Genomic DNA, 18,451 nt, shown 5'->3' with positions numbered 1-18,451 from the left:
CATTCTCCCAGATTATTTGAATGTGTGTTCACAGAGAAGAAAGATAGTCTTATAAGGAATGAAAACAGCTTAAGGACAAGGCAGAACAGCTCAAATCAGAACCAGCTGAGTCTAAAGGGAGATGATACAAGCTGTTGTAATAGTATGTAAGGTTAATTCGAGAAAGACTAGTCTTCATTCATTTCTGCATTAGGCACAGCCTTGACCATGCTATTTTGGCTACTAAAAAGATTTATTTGCTTAAAATGTTAATTTACTTTGAAATACATCTTCAAAATTGACTAGTTAAGTCCCAGGAGACTATGCTAATTTTAAGTTCCAGCTGATACCACTGGGGCAATAAAGGGTTCTCCTCTTAAAAACACAGGGTTGGTAGGTAGTCAAGGCAGCACTATGAAGGCAATAATCAAATTTTACACATGAAATGAATCATTTGGCCATCATTCAAAAAGACTGTGGTACCGGAAGAGACTGTAGTGTGGAAGCAAGGTCACATAGCTGATGCTGTCTAAGAGAGGAACATCGTTAAGGAAATCAGCACAGGAAATTATGGACACACTACAATTCAACGTGAACTTGACCAATTTTTAAGAAGAGTTCTTTTTGCTTTTGGCTTTGTAAAAGGAAGAATACTGAAACACTCACCACAGAATTATGCCTGGCCCTTCTGGATTGTTTATCCCCTCTTACAGCAGATTTGAAAAGCTTAAAAAAAAAGCTACAGAAAACATTGTATTTATCTGCTTGAAGCTGCCAGAGAAGGTATAAATGCCAGATTTAAAGGATAAAATTATTCAAATGTTTTCTGTAGTTGCACTCCATACCCTGGCTTACAGTTTAAAACATGCTTCATTAATGCACCGTACACTTAATTATTTGCTAGAAGTCCTTACGTAGGTACCAAGCAATTATCATTAGTGGTAATATTAGAGTAGGTCCTAAGATTGAGAAACCATTCTGCTAATTGCTGAATATATGCATAGTAAGAGATGACCCCTGCCTCAAAAAGATTCCTTAACAGGGAAGACAGGCAACTAGAGGCCATATAGCAGTATGAGAACTGACAAAAGTCAGGGGTAGGTCTACTTGTTTATTTATGGTTTTCTCTTATTTTTGTTTATAAGCTTTTAAAGGTTATCATGGGGGCAGGCGTGGGAAGAAATAAGTAAGTTAAAATTTCATGTAATAGCTTAATTTCCATGGAATGCTATTGTCAATCATTTCAGTACACAAAAGGAAGAATTAAATCAATAACCTGTATGTTAAAATTCCTGAAATACTACTGATTTTTGGTAACAGTACTGGCTATTTTCAGATAAGATTTAGAACTGCTTGTTCTTTTAATCAAAGGCAGGAGCATGACTAACAGGGTTCCTTTTAAAATGACTGAATTATCCATTTTTACTTGTATGACAATACATGTTTTTGAAGGCATATCACAAAAGCTGCCAACAACCCCTAAGAAACATCCCTCCAATAGCAAATTCAGTGCCCTACAGAAGATGTGCTCATACCATAGTCCATTTCAATACTTGCTACTTCTACATTCTCTTAAAATCATACACATTTATCAGGTTAGATTAAAATTTACAAACAAATTCACTAAATTTCACACAAGTTTTTAATCAGTTGATTTAAGATGGCTTTAAAATGAGTCAAAATTCCAGCAGAATTTTGCAAGAACAAAAGTTTTTCTTCCTCTTTTTTTTTTTTGCAACACTGTTTACAAAGTTCATTTCTAGTTATAAGTCAATTAAAAAAAAAACCTAGTATTTCTTAACTGCCACCCTGTTACTTTTCTCCACTGTCCCTTTCCTGGAGTGCGCTCTCACTCCTCAGGTTTACAGAATACCACACTTGAAGGTTCCCTTATGAAATCCTGTATGCACAAAGTCAGGCGCATCTTCTTAAATAATATTGCCTTATACAGGCTGCACCTCCATCTATAACTGCAGAATCAGCAGAGCAAAAGCAACCTGCTCTCTAAATGTCATTCCCCTTAATCTTGCAAAGCTTCCCTTCTCTTGTCCTCATCCATAGAAGATCTAAATGGAGCAAAGTTCTCTGAATACCCTACTCCTTTTCCCCTCTTCCAGCCCCTCCTATGATTCCTCCAGCTCCCAATGCACTAAGCAAATCAACAAAGCAAGGCAGAAGAGAGAAGTGAAGGGGAAGTGTAATTTAAAAGTTCATTGTACTTGTCTAACTGGACAGCTGCTCATGTATTAGCCTTATTTCCCCACTTGAGACTTGCAGAAATGGTAGTTCTTTTAGAAGAAATGGCATTTTAAAAAGAAATTCAAGTAGGTTATTTCCCAAAGATTCTAAAATAGTTTTGTGGAAGGTTGAATTTTGGGTTAGTTTTATGTGACAATATTGCTTTTAATGTATTTCTGGATAGCTAATGCAATCAGGCAATATTACTAGCAATGGTAAAAACAAGCCAATCTATTGCCAACCAGAAAAAGGAACAATAGCTAGCAGACAAATAAGGAAGGTCCACTTTCCTTAATGTGGAAGCCAACAGCAGTGTTAAAATTCAGACTTTTTCACTTACATAATGTGTTCCCAATTGCATGTACAGTTCTTTTTTCAAGGTAAATAATGCAGACAAATATAAAGGGGCAAGTAACTTGATGTGCAGAGAACTGACTCCACAGTAAATGAACATTAGCTCTCAGCCTAAGCTCTTGTATTCTTGGCTTCATCTACAAATGCATTTTCCCTTTCAAAACCATAACTCACTGAAAAATAATGATATATGTGAAGTGCTGACAGTCTCAAGTACATTATTTTCATAACAACCATATAATTCACAAGCTTTTAAACCACAGCATTTAAGTCCACAGAAATAAAAAGCAAAGTAGAACAGAGGAAGGGAGTTGCTGACAAGCATGCTCTTGCATGTGAACCGCATAAAAGGCAGAAGAAGGAGCAAAAAACAAAAAACATACAAACAAAAAACCTCACCAGAAATAATGCTATTAGTTATGGAACACCCTCAAATGTTTATTGAAGAGAGAACTGTGACAAACTCCAAATAGATCTCACCAGGCCAAGTAAACAACCATACAGCATCATATATAGTTCAAGGTTAATAACCAAAATATACGTTGGAGTTATTTGGGGAACCAGCTTTACCTCCCCATTTTTCAGGTAAGAAGGCAGGAATGCAGCTCTAATCAGATCTTGAGAGTGGAATACAACTGACATCAAAAGTGGCCATGCTCCTAGGTTGCAAAACATGTTGAAAGCTGAATGTAAGAAAGGCCAATGATGGCTTCTGAGAATCTTATTTTTATTACAAGGAATCATCTACTAAAATAATGCATGGGCTTCCACAGGGTATTTTATTGAGTGAGATGGTATGTTAAGAAGTCAACTTTTGACTTCTGTATAATCCAAAACCTACGGTAGTGACCCTCAACTATTATGCTACTTTTGCTAATGTTGTGACTCCATCTTCCTGCTGGACCCTGATGTTAGGGGTTTTTTCCCTATTTTTTTAATCAATCACTATTTAATGCAAAATGCATAAACAGTCCTGACAGGCTCTGAGCATGTCTAACAGATCAGGTTCTTTTGGGAACTTAGGGCACAAACAGAAGAGCAGCTCCCCAGTGCAACTCACAGTACTTTGCAGGAAGCGCTATGAGTAGCAACAAGCACCCAGACCCAAGAGAAGTTCACTGTTAGGTACCAGAGTTGGGGATTACTGAGAACCTGCAGCCCAGTCTCTGTAGCAACACCACTCCCAGCCTGGATGCTGTTTTCAGAATGGGAGGGAGAAAGGGAGCAGAGGGAGCTCACTCTTGGGTTTCCTCAGCCAGCGCTGGAGGATGGGGTGGTAGGGCTCCAATCCACCCACCCACCTACCTTCCAGCACCAGTTAAAAAAAACCCAGACCAAACTCCCTCTGCTCCCTTTGCCCCCTCCCATTCTGAAAACAGTGATAGGCTGGGAGCTCCACAGACATAAGTTACAAAGTATGTTCTAGTTTGGAGCATGGCCAGCTGAACCCTCATACAATGAAGGTTCAGATTTTCATGGGATCGGGCCCTTTGAAAGAGGTCTGCAGGTATGCATTTCTGTTTGGTCACGGCTGTAGACAGCTGTCTGGGGCCAGATTGGGCTAAAATTGTCTGTCCGTGCCCTTAGGGGCATCAATCTGGATCCCAAAAGAGCTGAGGTTAGAGTTAGCTGTCTGTTAGATGAACAATTCAGATAAGCTTCTGCACATGCTTGAAAGTGAAGTGTAGATGCCTAGGGTAATCTGAAGTTCAAAATGGAGGCACTGCTTGAACTCAAGCGCTGAATGGGTTTGGTGGCTGATGAAGCTGGACTATACTGGATATCCTTCAGAACTAATAATCTGCCTATGTGACACAGCTGGACTTGGTCATAAGTAATTGTGTGGTCATGTTTCCTTACAGGTGAATAGGAACTGCGCATCAGATCTCAGCTGAGGGTTTAAACATTTGTGCCTAACTCTGTATAATGCTTTCTGAACATTTTTGGAAAGATGGAATTTTTGCCTGTGCATCAAATTATTAAAGCAAGGTCCACAAACATAAGGTAGTACAGAATTTGCCCCTGTAGCTTGATTATATAGAAAAGACATAGAGGAACCTGTTCCATAGCGTTTCTTTTTTCCTAGCCATCAAGAGAGATACATGTGAGATTTGAATAAAGCTGAGAAATGAGTGGCTTTTCAATCCATCTGAATCTTCTTTCCTACTTCCTAAAACAGTTGAGGTTTTAAATTAATAGTTCATATGCCCTGGAAAGAGCATTCTATGGCTTCACCCTGTCAGACTCCAGCAGCACAAAAGCCATTACTCTACAAAAACATGCATTATACCATTGTCTAATCTCTGATACGGCATGTATGCTGAACCTCATTACTTCTAATGATAGAGCTAAAATCCTCAAAGAGAAAAGGGTCAGTCTTAGCTGGTAAATGAAGGGCAATTACAGTACAAAGCACATCAGAAAGGAAAAGTGCTTTCTAATCTGGCATTTTGCATGCAGATACTCCTATTTAAACTGCACAGAATCTAAGCTACATTGCATGCCAAGTCTATTATTAAATAATTCAGTGATGGTTTGATTACGAGCACTCACTTGAGAGTTAATTGACCTGAACAAAATACTAAACTGCAACAAAAAGAAAGGAAATAATAAAACTAATGCTGTTTCCCATATCAAATGGCCATATTAATTTCTCAATTTATTTCAATTGATTACAGATTTAGAAATATTGCTAAAGAAAAGGAGCTGAAAGAAAACAAAATGAAACAGTTTTAAAAACCCATAGTGATTTCAGTGGCTGACCTGTTGCAAGCGACTCACTATATTTAGTATACTCTTCTGAATAGCAAAGTGGAATATATAAATTTCAAGGGTATGGTGATTATCTCAGCTCAATACAAATCTCATTTGCACCAGTAAAGATAGACAAAAGCTGTGTGATTCCAAAACAAAAGAGTATAGGCAATTTCTGAGATAATGAAACAGCACAGTGAAATCTCTCTATATTTTTTAAGTTTTCAATTGAACCTGCCATAATACTTAGCTCTGAAACTGAGGGGGCAGATACTGCAATACTATAACATGTTTTTATAATAATTTTAAACATCGCTGTCTCTCACAATAGGAAGATAAGGAAATAGGAGGAAAGAGTTATTTATGACAATCAAAGGAAATATGGCACCGCACAGCAGCAGCTCGTTAAATCATGGACTGCTAAGAATTAGACAAAAAGACTTCCTTCACTGGGAATTATTTTGTGTTCAGTATATCTGCATCCATAATCATCATGTATATAATATTTTAAAAATGTATTAAATTGATTTACATTACATACTGCACTGAGATGCACCAAACTAATCAAATTATGCAACAGTCTATATTATTTAAATCTCACTCATCCATTAAATACATGTAAGATTCATAGTTAAATTATAATGTTTGAATCATTTAGTATGTTTTACTAAACATTACAACCTAATTCCCCATCATTATTTGCAAAATAATCGTAAGACAGCTTTATTAACCTCAAAGTTCTGTACCTCTGAGGGCACATCCATTATGTGTCCAACTGTCTCTAAGATATTACTGTCACAATGTCATGAAAACACGCCAAACCCACTCAATCCCAATCCAGAGGTAACAAATGCTAAAAAAAGAAATGCCTATTTAGTAGTGAGGGGTGGTTAACCATGTTAGTATGAAGCCAGGCAGAAGGCAGGGCAGGACAGAGTGGCACCTAAGGGCAACTATTATGAAAATATGTCACTTGTTCAGCCAATTTATGGCACCACAAAATGGTAAACCGGTGAAAAAGATGTTCCACATACAAGGTAACACATCTTTGTGACTGGTTTGCATTGCACCTTAAATTAAATATATGGCACGTTTTCCAGACCTGGTGATACCCTGGGTCCTAATGTTGATAATAAGCTGATGATCAGCATGGGCCAAGGACTACCCTGGGATCATACCAACTGGGATAGTACCTACCCTATATTAACTTAGAATTACTCCTCACAGTCCATCATATAATAAAGCAGCAATCCCAATACCTTGTCTCTTATTTTATTACTGTATTCACCTGAATATAAGATGGTCCCCCAATAATTAGATTCCATATATGGAAAAGTTATACATTTGTTATAACTTCACAGGTATAGAATCTAATTATTGGACGTTTGCCTTGAATGTGTCCCCCCTCATCGTTACATAAGGGAAAATAAATATGGGGGGGTTAGGTAGGCCCCTTGCCCTCTGCCTCCCCAACTTCCCCTTGCAGCCCCTTCTCCCCCTTACTGTCAGGCTGTGCTCTCCCTGATCACGTGAAAGTAAGGGGAAACTTGGAAAACACTGACTTTAAAACAAGCATGCCTGTAGTAATTTAGTTAATCCAGAATTGATTCATTTTACCCCTTTACCCTATAGTGGGTATGTACAGATGTTGTACATGGAAGTGAGGGGCAAATTGGAAAACAATGACTTAGTACCATGGGTATCCATAGACTTAGTTGATTCAGAATTAATGCATTTTACCTTTTTTGAAACTGCTGCAAGTTTTAGCACAGGTACTCCATAAACACGCTTTAAGCAGCACTTTTGTGCCATTTACTTGTGTGTTTATTTTTCGTCTGCTTACATATAATACAAACTATGCATAGTTTGTATAGGAAGACTGAGCACAATAGGCACTACCATATAACTTATTTACATGGGCTGCAGTAACCTGTCCTTGTGGCAGGTTCCCATCAGCAAGTTTGGCCAATACAGGCCATTTGTTTTATAGTCATGCTCAGTGTTGGCTGCATTTCATCAGCTTCATAGTTGGTTTCTATTACTGAGCACATGCTGCTTTTGGCAGCAGCTTAATGATAGGCAATGTATTTAAGTTTTCTTGTATGAAAATATAAGACAAGGAGCTTTCCTCTCATGCTGATTGAGGAAAAAGCCTTGTATTATATTCAAGTAAATTCAGTAAGTTTAAAAAAGAACTATTTAAAAGACTCAGTGGCTTGAAGTCTGAAATGGCTGAAGTATAGAAGTTCTTTGGAAAGAAATTTAAAACTGAGTAATATCCCATTTTTCTTACCTGACACCCTTTATTTTTAACTTACCAGGCATAATAATATTGGAAAAACCCAGCTTCCTTGTTATTGATACTCCATGGGTAAATATAGATGTGTACTCCCTCCTTATTTGTTCAATATCTCCATGAAGCAATTGAAGTGAAACAGCTAGACCTGGAAACGAAGGGGAGAAAAAGATTTAAAAAAGAAACCACCTTAAGAAACACATAATGCCTATTATTAATTAAAAACATTTTATTTCAAACTAAAATACTATTTTAAAAGGTATAAATGTACCTTTCCTAATAGAGAATTCAACAACATTTAAACCATCTCCAAAATCATACATTTGGGAAGGGTAAACATATTCAAAAAACCTAATAAATTCTAAATATCCATCCAGTCATACAAACTCTTTAATAATCTAGTTTTCATTGGTAGGAGTTTGTTACAGTAGATCAAACCTCAGCTACAGGGAGCTACCAAGATCTTAAACAGTGTGTTTCAGGGCAATGTCAATTGTTATTAATATTTTGCAGCAATCTATTTTTTTTTAATCTGCTTACTCTTCAAGCTAACCTTCATTTAGGCCTTGTACAGATATTCACTTTTTCATGGGAGAGCTGTGACTCTTCTCAGGAGAAACTATAAGTGTACAGATGTTCAGGCTTTTTCTCCCAGAGTATAAATGGCCATTCTGAGAGAAAAGTTATCTGGGAGCAATCAGGCTTAAGTTTCTGATTGTGCAACAGGGTTAAGTTGCCAGGTGAATTGTGTCTGGAAGAGCAATTGTCTGCGTATGCCATAGCTTCTTTCACAAGAGAACATAGTCCTTCAGCATCTCTTCCCCCCACCCCTGCCCACCACTGCAGGAGACAGTATCACTGGACTCTGATGCTCCAGCAGGGAGCAAAACACACCACCTTCACAATCCCCATATTGTGCTGCAGGGAGATGCATCCTGACTGATCAGTCTGGGTCAGTCAACCAGGCTGCTCTGCTGAACTTCTACAATCTGTCACCAGGCAGACTAAGGGAGCCTGCAGAACATGCCAAGATGTGTGCATACAGCCAACCCTCCCCATAAGCTGAACAATGTCAACACTAAAAGTTCTCCATTCTTCTGGGCCTCACATAGAGCTCTTGGTTAAATTCCTCTTCTAGGAGAACAAACCTGGGAAAATTCTCCCAGATTATCTGAAGGTGTGTATGTAGCCTTAGTCTTGCAAACTTTTACTTCTATATAAGGATGTCTTTGAAGTAGGAAGACAAATTCTTAGATTAGGCCAGTGTTGCTCAACTCATCCGGCCCCATGGGCAGAATGCATGGCTGCAGTATTAATTACCACATTTCCAGCAGCCATGGCAGCTAACACTGCCACTACTCATCTACCACCAAGTTTCTAGATGCATGGGGAGCCCCACAATCCAGATCCAGCCTATGGGCCATATCATGGTTACCCCTGGCTTAAGACCCCTGCCAATGAGTAACTCTCTGTGAGGAGTCCAAACAACATGTGTACATAAATAAAATGACTGTAGTCACAAACTTATCAAGTTTATGCAGGGGTATTTGTTTAATATATCATATGTTGACAAGTAACATGAATACTCAACAAAATAAATGTTCCTACATTAATATTTAGCAAATAGTAAATTGCAGCATCATCAGTAAAAGATGTCAACGATCTAGAAAGGTACAAGAATGTACAGAGAGAAGAACAATACAAGTAGTGTCATAACAAATTTAATCAGAAAGCAAATATCAAGCAAAAGACTATGTTTGTTCTTTGATACAAAGAAAAAGATATAGCTAATATTGAACATGACTACTGGACAGAAGAATGTAGGAATTACAAGGAATGTTTTATAATAAATGTTTTATCAGTAATTTCACAATCACAGTAAAGCCAATGAAATTCTATTTAAAACCAAATATTTTAAGTAAATTAGAAAAATCATGGAACATAATATCATAAGACTTTCCTCCTTATGCGCAGTATCGTTTGTTAAATGCATTTTAACTCTCAGTGACAGACATACTAATATTATTTTTGGTACACTTGATTAATTCTTAACAAGGCTCTTCTCTCTCTTTTGGAAGATGTGGCCATCTCAAAGGTTACAGGATAATATACACTCCATTTCTCAACTGTCTCATTGGTTCCAGAGACACTGAGCAGTCTAGAGACAGAGAACAGTGCCTTCAACTTTAATAATTCTGCATATATTAAAAGCACTATGCTTCATGATAACTGAAACTACAAAACAGACAAGTATGACTTCTCATTATTTCAAATGTATTAACTGACTAGTGTCAATATAATACATCTTAAAAAAATGAATCCTCCCTGACCTCAGCAATACTTTGGTATATCACAGGTGTAAACACACAGGTGAAGAAGGAAACAGGAACAGTCATTAATTATTCTCACATCAATACCTAGAGAAAAACAGATTAACAAGAAAAAACCCCCATAAATAACCACAGAAGGTTAAGTTGCAGTTAATAAATATACATATGGACTACAACATCATTCTATTGTAGATTAGGAAGAAATTTACCCTATCACTGGTGTGATCCAGCATGGCCACCTTCATCTTTTTCTCATTAAGTCTATTATTTATGCTATCAATTTATTATTTTAATGAAGTGTCAATTTCTGGATATGTACTACTTGTGACCAGGTTTTCACTCTTTTAATGCTGGGGTTGTTAACTTCTGATTCAATAACTGCGTACACCCATCACGTTAAAAGTAAAATTCTATTTTAGGTTGTTACATCATACTAAACAAAATTCACTAAATGTGTATGTACTAAAAATTTACCAGTGCATTTCTTCCCTTGGTTTCTTTCACACAACATAGGGGACAAAAAAGTAAACACACACACATACCAGGGATATCCATTCTATTTCTAAAGATACCATTTCAATAGACAAACATTTGTAAATATTAGTTAGTTTTGTCACAGGCATTAGTACCAAGAATACCAACTTATTTCATATAAGAAAATGAACAGCCATTAGAAAACAGTAACTTTATCTATTATAAATTTGAATCAGATGAAAAACCATGACTTAAAATATACAAAAGACAAGGTTTTGAAACGAGGTTAAAGGCTTATATCTTTAAGAAACATCTTTATTCATTTATTTATTTATTTTAAAGACCTCTAATTCCAAAACTGCATTTTCTCCCTGGAAATACATGAAACATTTTGAAATAGAACAACAGTACAAAAAATAATCAGATACTGTACACTGCCTAATGTCATGAAATATTGTTACTGTTCTTACACACTAAATTAAAGTTTAAGACCTCAAATCAGTTTGAATGTAAGGAAGTCTGGAATCTTCTTTTAAAAGCCAGTTTGGATTTTCTTAGGAGAATTTTATTTAGTTCGCAGACATTAAATAGACAAAAAAAAAAAAGATAACATCAATTCTAACCTGAAAAAATGGCTGTCAAGGATTTTAAAATACTTACTCCTGCAAGACAAGAAAGGCCTTATAGGTCTACATTTCACAAAGTTTACAGTTTAAAAATGAAAGGTTGTATTTTAAGCCACAAACTCTTTGAAATTACACAAAACATTGGATACTATATGAAACGGATGAACAAAAAAGGATGAATAAAGGTATTTAAAGATTATATATCTAAACTGAACTTTTTGTAAGACCAAGAGAGAGGGACGCAAGAAAGAAAATACTCAGAGTGCTGAGATTTAAATTTCATGGACTCCACTGACTTAAATCTACTCTGAAAATTTAAATTACATAAACACCTCTTAAAATCTAAACATTTCACATAGACATCTGCCTTGTAATAGGTTTGAACCCGAACTGAATTAAAATAGGAGCTCTAAATATACAATATAAGAAAATAAGAGAGAAGGGAGAGCCATTGGTAGCTGGAAAAAACAAGATTTCTAAATAAAGTGTGCATGATTAAGTTGTTTGTAGACATATTATGACCAAGAAACAACAGAAGCTGCACATATTCAAGGTTTCATAGTTTCAATGGTCAGAAGGGACCTGAGCAGATCATCAAGTCTGACCCCCTTCCATGGCAGGAAAGAGTACTGGGGTCAAACGACCCCACCAAAGTGATTGTCTAGCCTTGTCTTAAAGACCCCCAAGGTAGGAGCCTGCACCACTTCGCTTGGAAGCTGGTTCCAGTTCCTAGCCGCCCTGACAGTGAAGTAGCACCTCCTGATGTCTAGTCGGAATCTACCCTCTGCCAGCTTGTGACCGTTATTCCTGGTCACTCCTGGCAGTGCAAGGGGGAACAGGGACTTCCCTAGTGCCTGCTGGTCCCCTCTGACTAGTTTGTAACAAGCAACTAGATCCCCCCTCAGCCTTCTCTTCTGGAGGTTCAGGTCCCGTAGCCTCTCCTCATAGGGCCTGCCCTGCCACCCCCTGCTCATGTGAGTGGCCCTCCTCTGGACCCTCTCCATGTTGTCCACATCCCTCTTGAAGTGCGGTGCCCAGAACTGGATGCAGTACTCCAACTGCGGCCTGACCAGTGCTGCATAGAGGGGGAGTACCACCTCCTTGGACCTGCTCGAGATGCATCTGTGGATGCATGACAAGGTACGGTTGGGCCTTCCTGACTGCATCCACACACTGCTGGCCCATGTTCATCTTGGAATCAACGATGACTCCAAGATCCTTTTCTGCCTCTGTACTGACTAGAAGGGAGTTCCCCAACCTGTTGGTATGGTGCCGGCTGTTCCTCCTCAGGTGCATTACTTCGCACTTATCAGTGTTGAATCCCATCCTATTCTCGTCCGCCCACCCCTGTAACCTGTCTAGGTCTGATTGTAGCCTATTCCTCCCGTCTAGCGTGCCCACATCCCCCCACATCTTAGTGTCATCAGCAAATTTGAACAGGGTGTTATTTACCCCCTCATCCAAGTCACTGATGAAGATGTTGAACAGTGCAGGCCCAAGGACCGAGCCCTGCGGAACCCCACTGCCCACATCCCTCCAAGTCGAAAATGACCCATCTACCACCACTCTCTGGGTGCGGCCCTCCAGCCAGTTGGTGACTCATTTGACTGTGTGGGTGTCAACACCACAGTCCCCCAGTTTCTTAATGAGAACGGGGTGAGAGACAGTGTCGAAGGCCTGCTGAAAGTCCAGGAGGTTATTTTCTTTGTTCAAGAATTAAATGATGGAATGCAAAACTTTTCTGCAAAAGGAGGAAAAGGAAAGAAAGGAAGGCTTCAACATATAAAATCTAAAGTAGGGTAGATTTCTTAAGAAGTGTCAGGGAGGCGCACTAACTTATGGCACTTTACTCAAGCACCATGAGTTAGCGTGCCATTGAACCCAATAGGTATTTGCCTGTTAGGTATGGGGGCTTGAAGCCTGCTTGCACCAGCCCTGCCCAGCAGGCGTGAGTGCTCCAGCAGCCCCCTAGAAAGTTGCCAGACCACCCCTCTCCTCAGCCCTGCCCCCACTGCCAGCTGTTAATTGTCAGCAGTGGCAGGGGGAGGGAGGGAGGAGGGACTGAGCCATCCCTGCTGCACATGCCCCACCAGCTACCCCTGCTGGGGCCTGGGAGGGATACAGGTCAGACCTGTGTGGCAAGGGGGGGCACCCTCCCCCCCCATGCAAGCATCTTGACAGCAGCAGAGGCTGCCATGCCTGAAGCTGGTGTTGAAAGGGGCAAATGAAGTCCTCCCCACCTTGTCAGCCCAGCTTGACTCCTCACAAAACCCAGCAGGGGTAGCCAGGCTGGATCCATGAGGTGGAAAAGCTCCATTTCACAACCCCTCTCACCACCCCCCCTGCTGCCCCCAACTCCTGGCAACGGCAGCCTCTGCCACTGTCAAGATGCCCACACAAGGTCTGGTGGGGAGGGCGGAGTGGGGAGAGCTCCCTTGCCTTGTAGGCCAGGCCTGGCTTCCCCCAAGAACCCAGTAGGGGTAGCTGTTGGGGGGCGGGGCATGAGAAAGCAGAAGCTCCCTCCAGGATTTCTCCTCCCCACTGTGCTGGGAGGAGACTCTGCCTCAGTTCTGTGATAGCCCCGGGAGCAGGGCTGGGCTGCTGCTTGCCCATGAAAGCACCAGCCCAGCCCCACAAAGCTACATGGTATGCAGGCAGAGTCACCCAAAATTTACCCTCCCAGGCAACCTGTTCACAGGTACCCTACAGCACCCTGACTTAGAGTGCCCGTCTGATACTTCATCAGATGAGGATTTAATTTTTGTGCAATCAGCCATTTAAAAAGCATTGCAGCCATGAATGTTTACTATGTTATGGCTGTAGAGTGTTTTTTCAGGGGCCTTATCGCACAAAAAATGTAACTTCTGTGAGCACCCTGAAAGAGCTGGAAAAGAAAGAAGGCAAATCACAATAAGAACATACTGCATGAAAATTAAAATTCACTAGCAATTAACCTCTTAACATGAGTGCATTTCTGCCTAAAAGCATCAGAGGAACGTGTCTGCTCATTTCACATCAGCTCCCCTCTTACTAAGAGCAAACACCACTTCGCACTAGCTCCTGAAACAACACAAGTATTAGACTGTTGCAGAGAAGTTCAGTATCAGTAAAAATTGGAGTGTATCTGTTTGAATTGAAACATTGTTGCAAATTTTACAGAACAGCTCCCCATATTATGCCAGCTTATAATTAACATGACACAAGCAATCTTCCCTTCACAGTAATTATAAATTTGGCATTCTTTTAATAACAGGAGTTATACTGTGACAAAGAAACTGATTAACCAACCTCTAAACAATTGTTACTTTAATCTAGTAGACTGTAATTTTTCTCAAACAATTCTCTTAATGTTTTATCCCCTTTAATATTAGCACACTATGTATAAATTAACATTACTTCTTACAATAAAAGTTGTGAAATATTACTACAAAATTACCAGAGGCCAGTGGTACTCAACCTCCAGCCCACTGGCCAAATCCAGCTCATGGATCTGGATGACGCATCTGGTCTGCAAGGCTCCCCAGTTCAGAAATTTGGCAGCAGGGGGGCAGTGGCAGGGTTAACTAGCACTCCTCTATTGTCAAATTTCTCTACCCATGGGAAATCCTGTGGGCCTAATAACATGGTGCTTGCTTGTAGGGTTAGGTCTGTGTGCAACCAGATTCACCATGTGAGGTCAGGCTGGTATGGCTGCACTGGGTGCCTAGGGTTTGCCCGGCATGTGGAAGCAGATAAGCACGCTGGATTGCACCCACAGACTGACCCCATACAGGATCTGGCCCTCAAACTGACCCCACACCACTCACCTGGTCCATGGAGCCAGTAAGTTAGGCACCACTACTACATGGTTTCAAAAACATTTTCCCCCCACTTTTTCATTTGCATGAACAAGAGATTGCTCACAATTTACTTCCAATACAATTTGACATATTATTCTTCCCATTTAGAGCAGAAATTATATATGCAATTGACAACCTGCCAAAAGAACATTATATATATTTTTTAAGTTTATAAGGTTTACATTAAGATGGTTCTAACACAGCAGTATTGATTCAGATGTTTAATGCTGAAGAAGGGAGAAAGCAATCTACATTTATTAAGCTCACAGCCTATTCACTTATATTTGAGTTCTTCTGAACAAAAAGACATGTTTACATTCAAATTCTATCCACAAGCAACTGAGACTGCTAGATCATATTAAGAAAAAGAACGCCTAGCAGCTGCTGAGGAAGCTGACATGAAAATCTTGGACAGACTGCTAACCAGTTCTGTTTGTTTTGTGAGAAAGGTAATAAAATAAGGCATCTGTCCAAGCAAAGCTAGCTAAGGATGTGAAAATAATCCTGAAAGCATGCAGGTGTTCACATTCCTGGCAATATCTAAAATGTTGTCTATGCAATTGCCATGTGGACATTTGGTATCAATGCTGCCCATAGAATGCAAATCTAACAATACATCAATTCAGCACAATTTTAAAAAATTAACACTTGCATGAGCCCTGTGGGATCTGGTGCACAAATGGCTACACAAAAAGTTCAAGTCCTGCAGATTCACTTGAAAGCGTGAGCTTGATTATTCTGAATTGTGAGGAGAAAATCACTTAGCTACTATTTATCCAGCTCTTTGTCTTACTGGTATGGAAAGTGAGGCTCATTGGCATAAGTTAATAACATAGCTAACCTTAACAAGTTTTGATCACATAGCTCAGCATTCATGAATGTACTGAATTCTAGTACTGAAGCCTCTTGATGCAAATACAGTCGAGTTACAAAGCAAACTTTTTCTTTACATGAAAACAGTCTTTAACTAAAGTGGAATTTCATTATCTTCAAAAAGTGTGCCCGGCATTTCTTTACCTTGGAAATGTAATTTCAGTTCACCACTTGTTAACTTCAAGAGTTACTGGCAGATAAGCATCTGAAAGACCACAATTATAAGGCCATTATAAATATCTAGTCCAAGCTCCTTCAGGCACCAATCAAGCATTGTTTCATACAGCTAGATCATGCCTTTTTTAGCAAAATATCCAGGTATCATTTCAAGTTTATGGGACTGAAAATTCACTGTGTCTCTAAAAAAGATATTTAGTGGTTAATTTTGCCCACTCTAAAATATGTACAGGGTGTTTATAAAGCCCTTGTATAATTTTAAAGTTTAATAACTTTGGATGTACACATGGTAGAAGCAAACTGTAAACAGCAATTAAAAGCAATAATGTATTAAGTTTTAACACAATACAGCTCAAATTTCTAAACTTCAACATAACTGCCATCTTTCATGACACATCACTCAATCCGGTTTTCCAACTCGCAGAAAATATTTTACAGTTGTGATTTTATGAATTGCATTTGTGATTTTTATATTATGCTAAAAAACTTAATGAATTATGCTTTCAATCTCTGTTTACAGTTTGCTTCCATCATCTGTATATCCAAAGTTATTAAAGTTGAAAGTGGCACAAGGACTTTATAAACACCCTGTACTTTATTTCTAGTCTGAATTCATCTAGCTTCAGTTTCCAACCACTGGATCCCATTATGACTTTTTCCAAACAAGCCAGTTCCCCATACAGGCACTTGCAGATCATGGGCCCAGAACAGACTTGTAGATAACCCCACTTGATACCTCTGCCCAACTAGATACTGAGCCATTAATTGAGCATGATGATGCAACCAGTTGTTTGTCCACTTTACAGTACTTCTATTTAGTCTGTATTTACTTAGCTTATTAATAAGAATGTTGTGGAAAACAATGTCAAAAGCCTTGCTAAAAATCAAGGTATATCACAGCCATTACTTCCTCCCATCAAAAGAGCCTAATAGCTTATCATAAAAGGTCATCTCATTGTGCCTCAAGGAAATAATTGGTCAGGTATGACTTTCTCTTTGCGAATCCATGCTTGCTGCTCCCAATCACCTTGTTCTTCTCCAGGTGCTTATAAATAATTACTTGATGACCTGCACCGTGATTTTTCGAGGTATCACGGTCAGGCTGATCTGACCCCAGATTTTCCTTCTTCCATTTCTTAAAGACAGTAACTGTATTTGCCCTTTTCTGTTATTGAGGACCTCACCTGACTGCCATGAGTTCTCAAATATGATAGTCAATGGCTCTGAAATTACCTCAGCCAGTTCCTTTAGTACTGCAGGCCAAATTTTGTCTGGTGTACTTTAAAGCATCTAGATTGTCTAAATAACTCCTAACCTATTATTCCACTACTCCAGGCAGTTTGCCTCCTTCCCTATCTTTCCCTATCTTCATTATCTGGCAGCTGACTTTATTTGTGAAGGCTGAAGTAAAAACAGCATTATAAATACTTCAGCCCTCTCTGTATCAGCTGTGAGGGACCTATATTTTTCTTGGTCTTCCTCTTATTTCTGATATACTTGTAGAGTCCTTTTTTATTGCCTTATTTCCCTTGCCATTTGCAACTCAAAGTATGTCTTTTGAAGTGTGGACACCAGAAGCAGACACAGCAATCCATTAAAAAAAATGAGCTTGCCTTGCTAAGTATGGCATCCTGCTGGAAACTAATGTTCAGTTGGTTATCTATTATGAGCCTTACATCTTTTTCTGTCTCCTTACTTTTCAGGTACTGGCTACCATCCTGAAGCATAAAACCATTCTTTGTTCCTACACATATAACCTTATATTTGGCCATTTAAATGTGTGCTTGTTTGTCATTGTGGTATGAGTGCTAAATGGAAAAAGGATTGCCAGTAAATACAGGGGACTGGGTTCAAGAGTCTGGAGGGTCTTTTCAGTCATACATTAATTCATATGTCCTTCAAATGCATTCACATTAAAATTACCAAAGATCAGTCTTCTTATTTTCACATCATTCTGAGATACAGAATGAGCATCAGAACTCCTTCTTCCGTTTCTCCACTTATAGGCTCGGCAGTGTTACTCTGGCTAGCACTACAGAAGAAAGAGACTTGGGAGTCATCATTGACCACAAGATGAACATGAGCCTTCAATGCGATGCTGCGGCTAGTAAAGCAACCAAAACGCTGGCTTGCATCCATAGATGCTTCTCAAGCAAATCCTGGGACGTCATTCTCCCCTTGTACTTGGCCTTGGTGAGGCCGCAGCTGGAGTACTGCGTCCAGTTTTGGGCTCCACAATTCAAAAAGGATGGAGAAGCTTAAGAGAGTCCAGAGAAGAGCCACGCGCATGATCAGAGGTCAGGAAAACTGACCTTACAATGACAGGCTGAGAGCCATGGGGCTCTTTAGCCTGGAAAAGTGTAGGCTCAGGGGTGATCTGATAGCCACCTATAAGTTTATCAGGGGTGACCACCAGTATCTGGGGGAACGTTTGTTCATCAGAGCACCCCAAGGGATGGCGAGGTCGAATGGTCATAAACTACTGTAAGACTGTTTCAGGCTGGACATAAG

The 18,451-nt window shown here is 39.4% G+C and overlaps 1 protein-coding gene across 2 annotated transcripts in view; it reads right to left on the bottom strand.

Annotated features, from left to right (window-relative positions):
• The window catches only part of DOCK4 (dedicator of cytokinesis 4), a 483,151-nt gene that overhangs the window by 174,521 nt on the left and 290,179 nt on the right, over positions 1-18,451 (bottom strand). For both annotated transcript variants that reach the window (XM_019514562.1, XM_019514563.1), the window contains exon 13: positions 7,644-7,769. In XM_019514562.1, the coding sequence (XP_019370107.1) occupies positions 7,644-7,769 (126 nt within the window). The remainder of the gene's footprint in view (positions 1-7,643; positions 7,770-18,451) is intronic.

The sequence above is a fragment of the Gavialis gangeticus genome, unplaced genomic scaffold (genome assembly GCF_001723915.1).
Source record: "Gavialis gangeticus isolate Ggan-Ray unplaced genomic scaffold, GavGan_comp1, whole genome shotgun sequence".
In the NCBI taxonomy this organism is placed as follows: Eukaryota; Metazoa; Chordata; order Crocodylia; family Gavialidae; genus Gavialis; species Gavialis gangeticus.
This window is presented reverse-complemented; position numbering and strand designations above follow the sequence as displayed.